The sequence below is a fragment of the Lampris incognitus genome, chromosome 3 (genome assembly GCF_029633865.1).
Source record: "Lampris incognitus isolate fLamInc1 chromosome 3, fLamInc1.hap2, whole genome shotgun sequence".
NCBI lineage: Eukaryota > Metazoa > Chordata > Actinopteri > Lampriformes > Lampridae > Lampris > Lampris incognitus.
The window spans coordinates 86,093,753-86,108,862 of record NC_079213.1 but is presented as its reverse complement, the minus strand read 5'-3'; the positions used below and the strand labels follow the sequence as shown (position 1 = coordinate 86,108,862).

Below are 15,110 nucleotides of genomic sequence, written 5' to 3'. Positions count from 1 at the left end.
GAATACAGAGAGCGTCTTCTCCCAAGCCACTAGTTGGCATAATTAGCTAAATGTGAAAGACTGTGTGTGTGTGTGTGTGTGTGTGTGTGTGTGTGTGTGTGTGTGTGTGTGTGTGTGTGTGCGTGCGTGCGAGTGTGCGCGTGCGTGTATGTAATTGGACTCATTCCTCCAACTGCTATCTAAATACCAAGTGGTTAACAACACAATGCCAGAGAGCACTCCCCCATACCAATACACACTAACACACATTAAAAAAACAGGCACAGACACAAAAAGGCACACACATACAGACACACAAAGACAATTTCAATCACACACACATACAAACTCATACACACATGCACAACACAAACAAACATGGATACACAAACAAAGACAAAAGGACACATACAAACACACACAAACACATACATACAGCAAATGCACACACATGCACAGATATCACATATACATCCACAGTACACACACACACACATCCACACACAAAATAAAAAATATTCTAATTACAACATTTATAACCCTCACTTTCCTCCCACAATTCCTCCAACTCCCCCAACCCGTGAATCTGTGAATGTGGAATTGAATTTAGCCCAAGTCGAGGGCTGCGCTGGCATGAAAAGACTATTTGATTAGAGCGGCAGTTGTTTCATTTGTGGCGCAACAGACTGCAGTGCCTCTCTATCCGGTGTGCAATCTGTATTCATTACCCAGTGTAAAAGGATGATCCATGTCCTGACACTGGGCTCATCATTTCATACAGATGCACCGAAGCTTCGAAAGGCCCCAACCTCGTCCTTGCGCCATGCCCGGCCTCCCTGTGAAACTCCTGGCAGCATTGCGATGCCTTCAGCAAGCATAAGCACACCATGCCCTGGCTCCCTGTGAACCGCTGTGACACATTCTCCATGCTCGCCTCTTTGTCGCTCCTCTTTTGATTTCTGTTTACCTTTTTTAAAAGTTCAATTTCAAGTATTCGTTTTGATATGTTCAGATGGGCTCTTGGTCTGTCTACATGTCAGAAGGTGCAGAGCTGGATAAATCTGCTTTTCAGGTTTCTGTGCAGTGACAACAGCTCACAAGACAGCCACCAAATGCTTCCTTGCTGAGACTAAGAGTTGCTCATGGAAAATATGTGAGCAACAAGCAGTCTTCTTATCACAGGAGGTGAACCTGTGGTGAGTTAGAGCTAAATACTTTACTCACTGTCCTCTACAATTCCAATTCCATTCAGATTGTTTTAGTCAGCTAATTTCCAGCAAAGCCTCAGTCTAAGCCGCTGTCCTGGGAAAACATGCTTATTGCTAGCCAACTGCTAAACACCTCAGCAGTTTTCAAATAAGACTGCCTTTCAATAAAAGTACTGTTAAAATTTGGGTCACATGTTCCTGATGTAATCAAATGTGAACGTTACCATCCATCCATCCATTATCCAAACCGCTTATCCTGCTTTCAGGGTAGCGGGGATGCTGGAGCCTATCCCAGCAGTCATTGGGCGGCAGGCAGGGAGACACCCTGGATAGGCTGCCAGGCCATCACAGGGCCGTTACCTTTACTCAAAAATCACCTTGATGTATGAACTATTCACTTATTTTATTAACTTCTCCAATTTATGCTTTTATCCACTTATTTTATTCGATGTTTTCTTTTTTACTTTAATTTATTTCGTTTATTAGATGATTTAGTTGCTTTGTTTTATGTAGTGTGTTCCACCTATTCAGTTAGTAAATTCATTACTTTTTGGATAAAGTAATAACTCTTGTGTACATGTGTGGTTTGATGTTAACTGGCCTGAAGCACTCACCATTAGAGTTGAGCTCTATCCAGCCTAGATGTGACCGATTTAAGTAAATGAGACTTAGTCATTCCTGGTAATGTGGTTCGCCAAACAATAATCTCAATTCTTAAATAATAAATAGTCTAACTCACTGATAGTTAAAATATGTTTCTGAGGTTCTTGGTGGCACGGTGCCCCAGTGGTTAGTGCTGTCACCTCACAGCAAAAAGGTCTTGGGTTCGAACCCCAGGGTTTTCCAACCTTGGGGGTCATCCCAGGTCCTCTGCGTGGAGTTTGCATGTTCTCCCCATGTCTGCAGTGGGTTCTCTCCAGGTGCTCCAGTTTCTCCCACCATCAAAAAGACATGCATGTTAGGGTTTAAGCATGAAGGCAGCAGCCCACTGCTCCTAGCTACACAGATCACAGCTAGGATGGGTTAATTTGCAGTAACTGAATTTCCCCAAGGGGACTAATAAAGGAAACAAAGTGTCCTTTATAATAATTATATCACCATATCATAATTCTAACCACTTCAACATGCTACACTAAGGACAACCAATTTTCCATCCTGGGCAACTAAATCTTATAAACACAAAGCACGGCTGACAACTAAAAAGGTTTTGTGTTGGTTTTTTAAAGGTGCTGTGCTCAAGTAGTAGGAAATGAATGATGGATCTCAAAAACTGATATACTGGGAATTTTATTGGCTCTTCATTTAGCTGATGGTGATTATTTTGGCCTCCCACTATCTCTGTTTTTGGCTGGACTGGACCAGCAGGCCAGCCCTACAAACGTGAATGTCGCTGACTGACTGACTGACTGACTGACTGACTGACTGACTGACTGACTGACTGACTGACTGACTGACTGACTGACTGACTGACTTAGTGAACATGTTTGACACGATTGGGCCGCTGGATCAGGTGACCAACAATGTCACTGAAGTTACACGTAACCGCTAAGGGTGAAATGCACCCCTGACTCTGCTGTCAAGCAAATAGCGTCTTGGTGCACTGGTGCTATTTACACTAGGTCATATGCATACAGTCGGTGCAAAATTGGCCCCTTTCTTTCCAAATGAGCCTCATTGCAAAACACCAGCACTAATACACACATGCAGTTAGAATGAAAATTATTGGTGTCTTCAGCGAGTTGGTGGCAACTGATGTCCAGACTTTCCAGTGATCATGGCAGCAGTGATGGTAGCCAGGCGAAGGCATCGCCATGCCAGGTGTGCTTGTGAGCAGATATTTCACAGGAGAATATCGATTTTTGATTTAACCGAGACCAAATCATTTGCGGATACAGGTTCCCAGGTCCAAAGATTCTTGCTATACTTGATGACATCAGGATGACACTGAACCTGCCTACTGTGTTCCTGGCACAAAGCCACCATTTATACTTTTCCACATGGATAATTGCAATCAGACGCAAAACAAGGACAAACTGCACTCAGCTGAAAAGCTTTACTAGGGCTATCCCGATTACCAGTTTTTTGGAGCTCCAGAGCTTTGGTAGTAATCAACCGCAAATATTCGGAGCTTTGGCAGTCAGGGTGGTGTATGTGGGTGGGTGTGTGTGTGTGGGGGGGGGTAACATAACTCAAGGAGTCAGCCAGCCATTTCTCCATTCTTAGCTGAGATGAACGGCATAGCACTGCAACACGTGTTTTTCGGTTTAATTAAAGGCATTAATTGTTAAGGAGTCTGTTGTTCTACAGTATTGTTTTTTGTATTTTTATTTGTTAATAAAAAAGCATTTTCCAAAAACGTTGGTGTGTTTTATGCATGTGTGTAATTCTGAGGGATTTGGTTGAACGAGGTCCTATCTATGCACTTTTTATGACATAACAGCGTGGGACAATTTTTCATATCATGGATAAATTATAGACCTACATAAATGCTCATATTGATAGGCTCTGAATCTGAGAAAATACCCGACAAAGTGTTGTGAAATAGAAGTGCAGAAACAGCTTACTAGCTCTAACAAATTTAAGATGTGAGATTTGTATTTATAAGATTTATATTTATTTACAATTTCTTTATTGTCATTTCTCAGTACTCACATACATTGAGTCAAATTTTGTCCTCTGCATTTAACCCTTCCTACACACTAGGAGCAGTGGGCACAGCCAACTCCAGTTCCACATTCTGTCAGCTATTAGCCCAGGTCTATAATGTTTTACACATATATTTATAACTTTGTTAAAAGAAACACTCAACGGTAGGGAAAGTGCTCAACAAAAAGGAGCAAAATAATCCAGTGATTCAAGTAAATTCTTGGTAATTCTTTATTTATATAGAATTTACTTGAATCACTGGATTTTATACAGTGCATCCGGAAAGTATTCACACCCTTTCACTTTCCCCACATTTTGTTATGTTACAGCCTTATTCCAAAATGGATTAAATTCCTCTTTTTTTTTGTCATCAATCTACACACAATACCCCATAATGACAAAGTGAAAAAGGTTTTGTAGAAATTTTTGCAAATTTATTAAAAGTAAAAAACTGAAATATTGCATGTACATAAGTATTCACACCCTTTACTCAGTACTTGGTTGAGGCACCCTTGGCAGCGACTACAGCCTCAAGTCTTCTTGGGTATGAAGCTACAAGCTTGGCAAACCTATATTTGGGGTATTTCTCCCATTCTTCTCTGCAGATCCTCTCGAGCACTGTAAGCTTAGATGGGCAGCATCGCTGCACAGCTATTTTCAGGTCTTTCCAGAGATGTTCAATAGGGTTCAAGTCTGGGCTCTGGCTGGGCCACTCAAGGACATTCACAGACTTGTCCCGAAGCCACTCCTTCGTTGTCTTGGCTGTGTGTTTAGGGTCGTTGTCGTGTTGAAAGGTAAACCTTCACCCCAGTATGAGGTCCTGAGTGATCTGGAGCAGGTTTTCATCAAGGATCTCTCTGTAATTTGCTCCATTCATCTTTCCCTCGATCCTGACTAGTCTCCCAGTTCCTGCCGCTGAAAAACATCCCCACAGCATGATGCTGCCACCAGCATGCTTCACTGTAGGGATGGTATTAGCAAGGTGATGAGAGGTGCCTGGTTTCCTCCAGACGTGACATTTAGCATTCAGGCCAAAGAGTTCAATCTTGGTTTCATCAGACCAGAGAATCTTATTTCTCATGGTCTGAGAGTCCTTTAGGTGCTTTCTGGCAAACTCCAAGTGGGCTGTCATGCCTTTTACTGAGCAGAGGCTTCCGTCTGGCCACTCTACCATAAAGGCCTGATTGGTGGAGTGCTGCAGAGGTGGTTGTCCTTCTGGAAGGTTCTCCCATCTCCACAGAGGAATGCTGGAGCTCTGTCAGAGTGACCATCGGGTTCTTGGTCACCTCCCTGACCAAGGCCCTTCTCCCTCGATTGCTCAGTTTGGCTGGGAGGCCAGCGCTAGGAAGAGTCCTGGTGGATCCAAACTTCTTCCATTTACGAATGATGGAGACCACTGTGCTCTTCGGGACCTTCAAAGCTGTAGAAATTTTTTTGTACCCTTCCCCAGATATGTGCCTCGATACAATCCTGTCTCGGAGGTCCACAGACAATTCCTTTGACTTCATAGCTTGGTTTCTGCTCTGACATGCACTGTCAACAGTGGGACCTTATATAGACAGGTGTGTGCCTTTCCAAATCATGTCCAATCAATTGAATTTACTACGGGTGGACTCTAATCAAGATGTAGAAACATCTCAAGGATGATCAGTGGAAACGGGATGAACTTGAGCTCAATTTTGAGTGTCATAGCAAAGCGTGTGAATACTTATGTACATGCAATATTTCAGTTTTTTTATTTTTAATAAATTTGCAAAAAATTCTACAAAACCTTTTTTGCTTTGTCATTATGGGGTATTGTATGTAGATTGACGAGAAAAAAAGGAATTGAATCCATTTTGGAATAAGGCTGTAACATAACAAAATGTGGGGAAAGTGAAGGGGTGTGAATACTTTCCGGATGCACTGTATACTAGGTTTTGACCTAGTCTTGTTTTCTGTATGACACACACAATATGGATGACATGTTGCCTCTGATTTCAAGCTTGCAAATGTGTGATGTAACCTAACAATTATGGACCCTCATCCACCACTTTAAAACTTCTGCAGCATATTTGGATAATACGGAGCCTGGTAGATGTCAAATAATTTTATTTTTTCCTATTTCAAGAGCACGTTTAACTGAACTGAAGGCACGTAATACTATTTTGTGCACATGTGATGCAATTTGTTGCCTTGTTTTGGGGTGTTGTGTGTGCACAATTTTAATACTTTGTGTGCAATATTTTTTGTGCATCATTATGTAAGGAGTGTAAGGAATGTTTATCTGTGTTATATACTATGTACATTATGTAAGACATGTAAGCAGCCATTGCCAACATGACAGCAGTCATCACCTGATGTGCAGAGGGCACTACATCAGCGCTTGCAAACTTTTTTTTAATCCTTATTTTTAATTTCTTTTTAAAGTGAGCTAAACCACCAGACTATTGTGTGTGTGTGTGTGTGTGTGTGTGTGTGTGTGTGTGTGTGTGTGTGTGCGTGCGTGCGTGCGTGCGTGTGTGTGTGTGTGTGCATGTGTTGGGAGAGAGGCAATTTTTTTATGAGTTGCTGGCCTGTTGCATGGATTTTGGCTGTCGTTTGACCAGCGTTTTATTTTTCTATTTTCTTAAATGCATTTCTTCCTCAAATTGGCCAATCACGGCACCATAACATAAATAAGTCAAAACAAGCTCACAAACATGCCTGAATTGGTGAAGGGTTTATCATTAGCAGCTGATTTTGCACTATTCAGAATTCACTGTTTTCAAGGATAGCTAAACTTGATGGTGAATATTTATAAGAGCAAGCTGCATTTTTGAAACCCTTTTTTTCTTTCAGTGTGAGAGGAGACAAACTGAGCAGCGAACGAGGTTGAACAGATGCAGCGGCAAACAGAATCAAAGTTTAAGACAGTAAGTCAATATGTACACTACTGTCTGATGGTCAAACTAGTATGAATAAACCTAAGATGTTAACAATATTTTGTTTAAAACTACATGAGATTAATTTTGAAAACAAAAAAAACAACTTTTAAACATGTCATGGTTACCCTTCTGACTCGCCCACTCAGCTGTTGCAATGGCAACATTTTTGCTGATATATATTTGGTGGTTAGAGCCAAATTAGGCCCACCAATTTCACAAGATGCAAAAACTAACATTACTCACATGCTTGAAGAGCCACTAGAAAAAAATAGCAGGAAGAAATCTTGAGCTTTCCTTGTTTCCCAATCTTTCTCTCACCTCTTCTTCTTTCCCCGCTTTTCCCCTGCATTCATGCATCCAGCCCTTCTTTAGCCCACACTGTGCCCCATTGCCTTACTCTTTCTATTCCAGAGCCTAAATCGCCTCCTGCCCCAAGTTAAAAACCATCAATAAACACATAACATCTTTTAAACGACTAGATATTTGGCTTGTCTCTTTTTGAAATGAATGTGAACTGGTGTCCTGCAGGAGAAGTGTAAGTGTGCGTGTGTGTGTGTGTGTGTGTGTGTGCGTGCGTGTGTGTGTGTATACACACATTTATTTTTTTACCCCTGCTAAACTCTGTTTTTACCTTATCTGTTTGTACTGCCTCTATGTAATAGGATAATTAGGTGTCATTGGCACCTGTTTTATTTTATTCTCATTTATTCTGTTTGTGTATTTGTTCTGTTTGTGAAGCACTTTGGTGCAAAACTTGTGTTTGCTTTAAAAGGGCTATATAAATGAAAAAAACTGGAAACTTTAAACTTGCGCAAAATGTCCATGAATGTTAATGCAGTAGCTTACCGTGACTCTTAAACGTCAGCCCTGTGACTACCCTTCCCTCTTCATGCAAAAAGCAGCAAACTACCAGCCTAGCTTACTGTGACTTCTCTTATAGTAAGGCAAAACTTACTTATAACAATTCCAGTTGTGAAACAAACATTAAGATGCTCATCCAGCCTAGGCAATGCAATGAGCAAACACAAGCAGAGAGAGAGTTATCACCCAAAAAAACACAAAAAAAGTTAATTTCTAAACAAAATACAAATTCTCTTTACAAATAATATCACACACAAGCTGTGTGAGCACTTCAGCAGAATATGGTGAAAAAATGGGGTGCAAAACTAACTGCAAAATGCATGACAGCCACTCCCTCCTACCCCACAAAACCAACAACATTTCATGTAAGCATACACATCATGACAGCGTGCACACAGCCAAGCAACCAATAGCGACAGACACTGCAGAACCGTGGACAGTGAACAGCCATCATGGCATTTTGATGACAACCACAAACAAGCAATATTGTTCATGAATAATATTATCAGATTGGCACAGTGGCCTATTGAATATATACGTTACGGTAAATGTGCAAAATTACCGCTGAGTTGGTAAATTTACCGATTTACCAGTAATTCTGCATAATGACAATTTTCCCAAACAAACCTTAACATATGTATACAAAACAGTTGCAGCGTAAAATCAGGCAGAATAAAATCAGCTGGTACGGCAGCCTATTAGATTTTAAATAACTCACCAAATTAAGCTCTTCTGTAGGTTTTCCTTTGCCAATTAACTCCAACTTTTCATTAAAAGTTCATCTTGAAAACGGTGTGGAAAATAAATTTGCAATGATGTCCTCTTCACTAGCGGTGACATTACTCGCAGCATCCATTGTGAACCAACAGGCTAGTTAGCTATCTAGTTTATCAGCAGTTTTTTTTTCTTTTTGCTAGCGTGGGGTTTGTGTGCCCCGGTAGTGAGCAGAACTTGCATTAAGTTAGCGATTACAAAGCCCACCCATTTAGAGGGAAGCTATGATTGGTCACTTTAACTGTCATTTGAAATTACTCTCTCATTGAATTATTATTGCTCGGAACTCTATAAAATTAAAGCTGGACCACCAATCACAGAGCTAAAAGCATGGCATTTTCGTCCCTGCAACTGCAGAGGCACCAAAATTCTGATTGAGAGACAAAGGAGAGGGTACCCCGGTGGCACATCTGGTAGAGTGGTACCACATAAGGCTGAGTCCTTACTGCAGTGGCCTGGGTTTGAATCCAGCCCGGGCCCTTTGCTGCATGTCATCTCCTTTCTCTCCCTACTGTTGCTATCAAATAAAGGTGAAAAATGCCAAAAAGTAATATTAAAGAAACAAAGGAGCTTCATTCATTTAAGCCTTCACATTGCAACACAAACTGAAGAGGCATGTTTGAAGGGTTTATTTCCTCAGAAACAGTTTGTTTAGATGTTGTCAAATTATGAATTCATAAAATGAACTTTGAACTGATGACTTTTTAAATATTATTTTTTAGAATATCTTAGGCCCTCTCTGAGCGCCTAGAGGGCCCTGACGGTTCCCCTTTGTGTTAATGCACTTATCTAATCTAAGTGGCACCAGTGCCACAGCTACAGATGTAATCATCCTCCTCATCCTTCGTGGCTTTAGGAAGAAGACCAGAGGCAGCTATGGAGTGGTTTTTGGCACCATCTAAAACACTGCCTCTCTGCTGTGCTTTGTATGGAGGGTCCGCTGATGCACATACTGTTTTGGTGAGCAGACACATGCCAACTCATCTATCCATGGTCCCATGCCAGCCCATGTTTGCAAGGCTACGGGCTCTTTCATGGCACGTCGCACATCAACAGCATAGGAGCCTATCACATGTATTCACATACCCCTGTGTGACTGGCACAAAATTTGGTGCAATGTTTTGAAATTTCTGTAAACAAAAGTACACTATGAGAGAAGTTTAGGATGTATGATTACTACAATGCCATGCACTGATTATTTTTAGCTGTAAAATCCCTGGAAACTATCATCTAGGAGTGGTGTGTGAATGTGTGCTGTTTGAATATAGCGTATCCAAATGAGATTAATGAAAACAGTATCTGCTTCATTTCAAAACATGGCCTTAAGCGCTGAGTCTCCTTTTTAAACTGAATCAAGTTGAAAATAAGGCAGTGAATTCTGATAAGGAACCATGCTTCAGCGGAGATAACCCAGGAAAACTCATTTTGCTATCAGGATGGACAGTTTGAAAAATCTTTGTGCACTGTCGTCATATCCTTTTGTCCATGTCATTATGAAGCAATCTGGGGAGCATCAGAATTGACAATGGAGTGGGACGCCTTAGTTCCCCCTAACAGAGCAAGGTCACCAGATACTCTGTGCTCCCTGGCAAAACCGTCGGATGACTTGCATGTCTTCAAACAAAAAAAAAAGAAAAAAAAAGCACAAGCCATTTGACAACTTCCTACTAAGGGTTTGAAACTAGGATCCCTAAACTTTCTGTGCCTTTGTGGTGCATTTGAAGTCAAATAATCCCTTTGGCAGAGCCACACAGAAACCCGTTTCTCTCCTTTGGAGACTCCAGAGAGGGAAAGCTTAAAAAGGAATTTCCAAAGCAGAGAGGGACACAAGCACAGGATACATGCCTATCTAGCCAACACCATATGCAATGGCGGCAGAAAAATAACGAAAAAAAGCAAAGCTGAAGACTAAAAATGGCATAGCTAGCCAGCATGGGGAGTCTTTTAGACATACAGAGTAAACAGACAGGCAGACCTGGTGAGGAGGGCTTGAGTGTGTGTGTATTTGTGCATGTCTGTGAATTCTTGTGTTCATGGAAGAGTGTACATGGATGCTTGCCTGTGCATGTTGTTGACAGTATGGGTAGACCTGATAAAGTGCCCATGGCTGAGCTGCAGTGTCTAATCCTGGAACCGAGGACTGTCCAGTTAAAAGCCCTCCCACAGGCAGGCCCCACACTGTCCTACCGCAAGCAACTATGGCGACGCCCCTCTCTACAGTACGCCGGCCACCATTAGCCCTCGCTCCTCTAACAATACTATGAGGGACCACGCTGTCCCTCTGCCACTGCTGGATAACAGCCACACAACACAGGACACGAAGAGGGAGGGGAGAGGGGGAATGGATGTACATGAGAGGGAGGACGGGGGTGGGTGAGGTGGGCTTGTGCTCCTACAGGTACTTTCATCAAAGGGCGGTTCTGCAGTGTCACAGAGGGGAGGGTGGAATGACGGGGTTAAAATGGAGAGGGAGGAGCACGAGGTGAGGAAAAATGTGTCGGCCCAGGCAACAGCAGACAGGGCCCCTCTAGGACATGCTAGGACACTGTCCAGAGCCATTGGAGCAGCCAGCTCAGATAAGAGCTCCATTATGCAGCAGTGAAGAGGAGCTGGGATGCCACACGGCAAAGCCAGCAGCCGACTTCCTGGAACTGAGGCCAACTCGTTCTGCTTGGGATGGGAGGTGAGGGAAATATACAGCCTACATGAACAAGTCATTTCTTGTAAATACAACACACGCACACAAACACACACACACACATACTGCGTCTCTTCTTGGTTCTTTTCTGTGGGGAAGGGGGAAAAAAATCAATGTGCATCACATCCATTACACTACTCTAGACAAGTCAGGGAAACTGCCTCTCTCTCTCTCTCTCTCTCTCTCTCTCTCTTGCTCTCGCTCTCTCACTCTCTCTCTGCTTTTCATTCTTATCATCCTGCTTTGCTTCTCTCTTTTTCTCTCTACATTAAAACTAGGCATCAAAACACTCCCATCTGCCAAACTAATGGGTAAATTACACATTTGAAAAACTGTCACATCAAAGTGGACGTTTAAAGGCCTTTTAGGACCAATTAGACAATGTGACATGCCATAGCTGAGTCATACAAAGCCCTATTCATTAATGAAAGCCCTGATCCAAGCCTACTTGCATTCTGGAGTAAATACTGGCTGCTTAAATAAAGCAGGACTGGTCGATTAGCATTGCTGAGATGCAAGACGTAATGGCTGAAAGACAAAGTGTTAACACCCTCTTTTTAATGTTTAACCTATCCCCCTGCAACATGACATAACATTGCTACTGATGAATTTCAATGGGTGAGCGTGATCTGAAAAAGTAAAGTGACGACAGCCCTTTAGGGATTCAAAGCACCACGTAGCCTATTCTGCCTCAGTTCGTCCTCTCCCCCATTATAGACAGTAACTGCCCTGCACTGTGCTTTCCCTGGATAAGTGAAGCTTGCAAATCACTCCTGCGGTGGTATGAGGAGTTGAAGGCGCTCGGTTTTACTGCCTGTCTTATAAGAATGGCTCCCTGAAGGCTCCTATGATAATAGCTCACAGCCGTGCCCTTCACGGAGGCTGACACCAAGCACACCCCCACAGCACAACACAACGGCACATCAAGTCATTCCAATGAGTTGGCAACCAGCTCACCCACTGGTTAGGACACGAGTGGAAACTGAGGGGGGAAAAGCAGTAGCCAGTATTTTTCTGATGAGTTGAAATTCAATTCCTATTTTCTACGTCAAAGGATTTGAAAAATGGGATGCACTATCAAACTAAAGAAAGACTAAATGTAGAGAATCCCAAATATTTTTATTTCATTTTTTCCCAATAGCCAACAATATATGAAAACAGATTAAGTCCTGTGTACAGCGGGCATTTTCACAGCCAGAAAAAATAACACATTTCCCATCAATGAATTTTCACTTACTTTAATGTGAAATGAATGAAAACATTATTCTTCTATTCTATCCTCTACTGTCCCTAATCAAGTCAAGCAACAGAGAAGAGCAAAGAGGACCCTGCCTTGCTATATGGCCCTGTTGATATTTCACCAAAAAACACTGTCGAATGGCCATGCTCGGAATGACACAGCCACGCTGCAAGAAATCTCTTTCCTCATAGTACTCAGCAAAAAAGAAAAGGCTCAGCTTAGCATGGCATGGACATCACATGGCATCACACAGTCCTCCTCGTCGCAACCTAATTAACCAGCATCAGTCTCACAACACCTAGAGACAGATAGGTTTTGAGGTGAGTAAGTGGTTTAGGTAATACAAAAAATAAAAAAAAATAAAGGCAGGCAAAAAAAAAGAGACGTCCATCCATCCAGCCATCCATCATAACTGCTGCTACAGTGAAGCCAATTTCCACAAAGCTGCTAAGCTGATTGAGGCAGACCAAATCTGTTTCACCAGCTTACATTCCTTCAAAATGGCCATCTCACTTCCAATATCACGGGCTTTTACTGTTCCCCATTCCCCTGGCTCGGGCTGAGAGTTAGCAAGGCTTAGCTGGATGAAACACTCCAACAGCCCAGTTCTCCCCTGGAACCCACTGATATCTCTATAGCACAGTCTCTCCCCACATAGCTGTACTTAGTTCCTTTATTTACTCACACCATTATTCTTTCTATCTCCATTATTTTTCAAGGTGTTTTCATATTGTAATGATGTCAAAGCCATAAAGACAAAAAAAAATGTATGTCTTCATAGTATCATGCCACCCCCCCCACACACACACACAATAAATATCTAAATCTTAAATCAGATAGAAACACTCACCTTGCACAAATGCACACACTAATGCACCTCCAGAAGCAGACGCAAACACATTTACAGCACCACAAACCTCAGCAAAATGCCCAGGCAGCAGTTACCCAGACCTCTTTTCGAGTGGAGTAGAATAAATTCACACAAGTCCTCTTTGGAGAAGGAAATTGGACAGATAAGAAATAGATTTATAAAAAAAAAAAGGAGCCAATAAGAGAACATATACGGAGAACTCAAGAGTTGTGCGCAACTCTGAAAATGCCTTTTCACCTGTTTTTCTCACCTGTAGGCTTGTCCTTGTGTGTGCCACTCATATTGTGTCTGCACTCATGCGTTTTATGTGTGTGTACATCTACACATATCTGCCCCTCTTCTTTTTTTTTTGTTTGTTTGTCTATATTGTATCCTGCTCTATGTCTTTCTCTCTCTCCTTCTCTGTTCCTCATGTTTTGCCTCAACAGCAAATATCCTGTTGGCCCAGGCAGCAGGCTGCTGGTGCTGGTCTATCTGGCCCTGGGATCGATCCAGCTCCAAGCCGAGGCCTCCCATTCATCTCAGGGCCATAAAATGTGATTAGTGCTGACTACAGCACTGCAGGGAGATGGGCCGATAGGCCTGATAGCGGGGGCCGGGCTGGGGATGGGCACACTGCAGGAGACAGCAGCAACAGCATGCAGTGGAACAGCATCCTTGCCTTGTACTGTTCCCTTCTCTATCCGCTTCTCATTCTTAATCGCTTCTTTTTATTCAATCTCTTTCTCCGTCCCTCCATTACCCCTTCCTCCATACGTCACCATGTTTATGCCTGTTTCTTTGTCTCTCTCCCAACCCTCTCTCTCTGTATATCTCTCTCCCTCTCTCTTATCTCTCTATTTGCTCTATCTGTTGGGTTTGCAGGTATGTATGCACACACATTACACAGTAGCAGTCTGACTTAAATGCCAATAGAACCAGTTTCACCGTCTTCTGCACCTCTCTGAGTCACAGATAACTGACAGCACTGACAGAAACGACAAAGATCTGATAGGGGTGGCTAAAATTCAATGCCACCCCCCCACCAGAGGCCACACCCACCGTTCCCCCACACACTTTATCTCTGTGGCACGTGATCGCTTCTCTCAGCCAATCACAGAGCCTGGAGCCAGCTAGTGGCGGAATGATGCACTGGAGCTGTGACAATAAATGAGATAGAAAATAAAAAACCGGCTTTCCAGATCGGAAGGAAATAACTAGCTTCAAATCTTTCTGGGTGACATCGACACAAGTGGAGGCGCTTTGTGATGTGTCAGGAGGAAAATAGGGCACCACAGAATTTAGTTTCGTATTTACAATGTAGGATGTGACATTAGGTCACAATGATGATGGGTGTGCTGATATTATTACACACAACAATAAAATTACTAATAAAAGACATGTTATTCGACAGTTAAATTTCACAGTTGCACTATAGACATGATATATATATATATATATATATATATATATATATATATATATATATATATATATATATGTATTCTAGATTATAATTTCAGCAACTAGATGGGATAGTGAAGAGAGAGAGGGGAAAACATGCAACTAGGTTCAGAGGCTGATTTGTATCCAGGGTGGTGCCATCCAGTCTTTGCACACATAACAAACACTTATATGGCTGAGCTACTAGGAAATGTCAATAGCCCTATGTTGTTGTGAAACTCATAACATTTGTTGAGATGTTCAAATCATGTTTCAAATGGACACTCATAACTTTCTATACCAATTGGTGGGAAATAATGTATCCCTGTTGAGGGTGCTGACCTGTGTCTCCCGGATATTTTCTACGGTGAAGTTGAACCAGACTCTAAAACGAGGGTTACAGGTGTCAGGCCGGATGAAAAGGTCAAACTCAAATTCGTTGATGTAGTCGACCCGGCCAAGGTTACCTGCAGGGCCAATAAAACAGTTCACATTAGCTTTAAAG

At 42.3% G+C, this 15,110-nt stretch overlaps 1 protein-coding gene across 1 annotated transcript in view; it reads right to left on the bottom strand.

Moving 5' to 3' along the window:
• Nucleotides 1-15,110, bottom strand: part of agbl4 (AGBL carboxypeptidase 4) — a 306,591-nt gene that overhangs the window by 253,847 nt on the left and 37,634 nt on the right. The window contains exon 3 of the mRNA XM_056276567.1: nt 14,948-15,072. Coding sequence (XP_056132542.1) covers nt 14,948-15,072 — 125 coding nt within the window. The remainder of the gene's footprint in view (nt 1-14,947; nt 15,073-15,110) is intronic.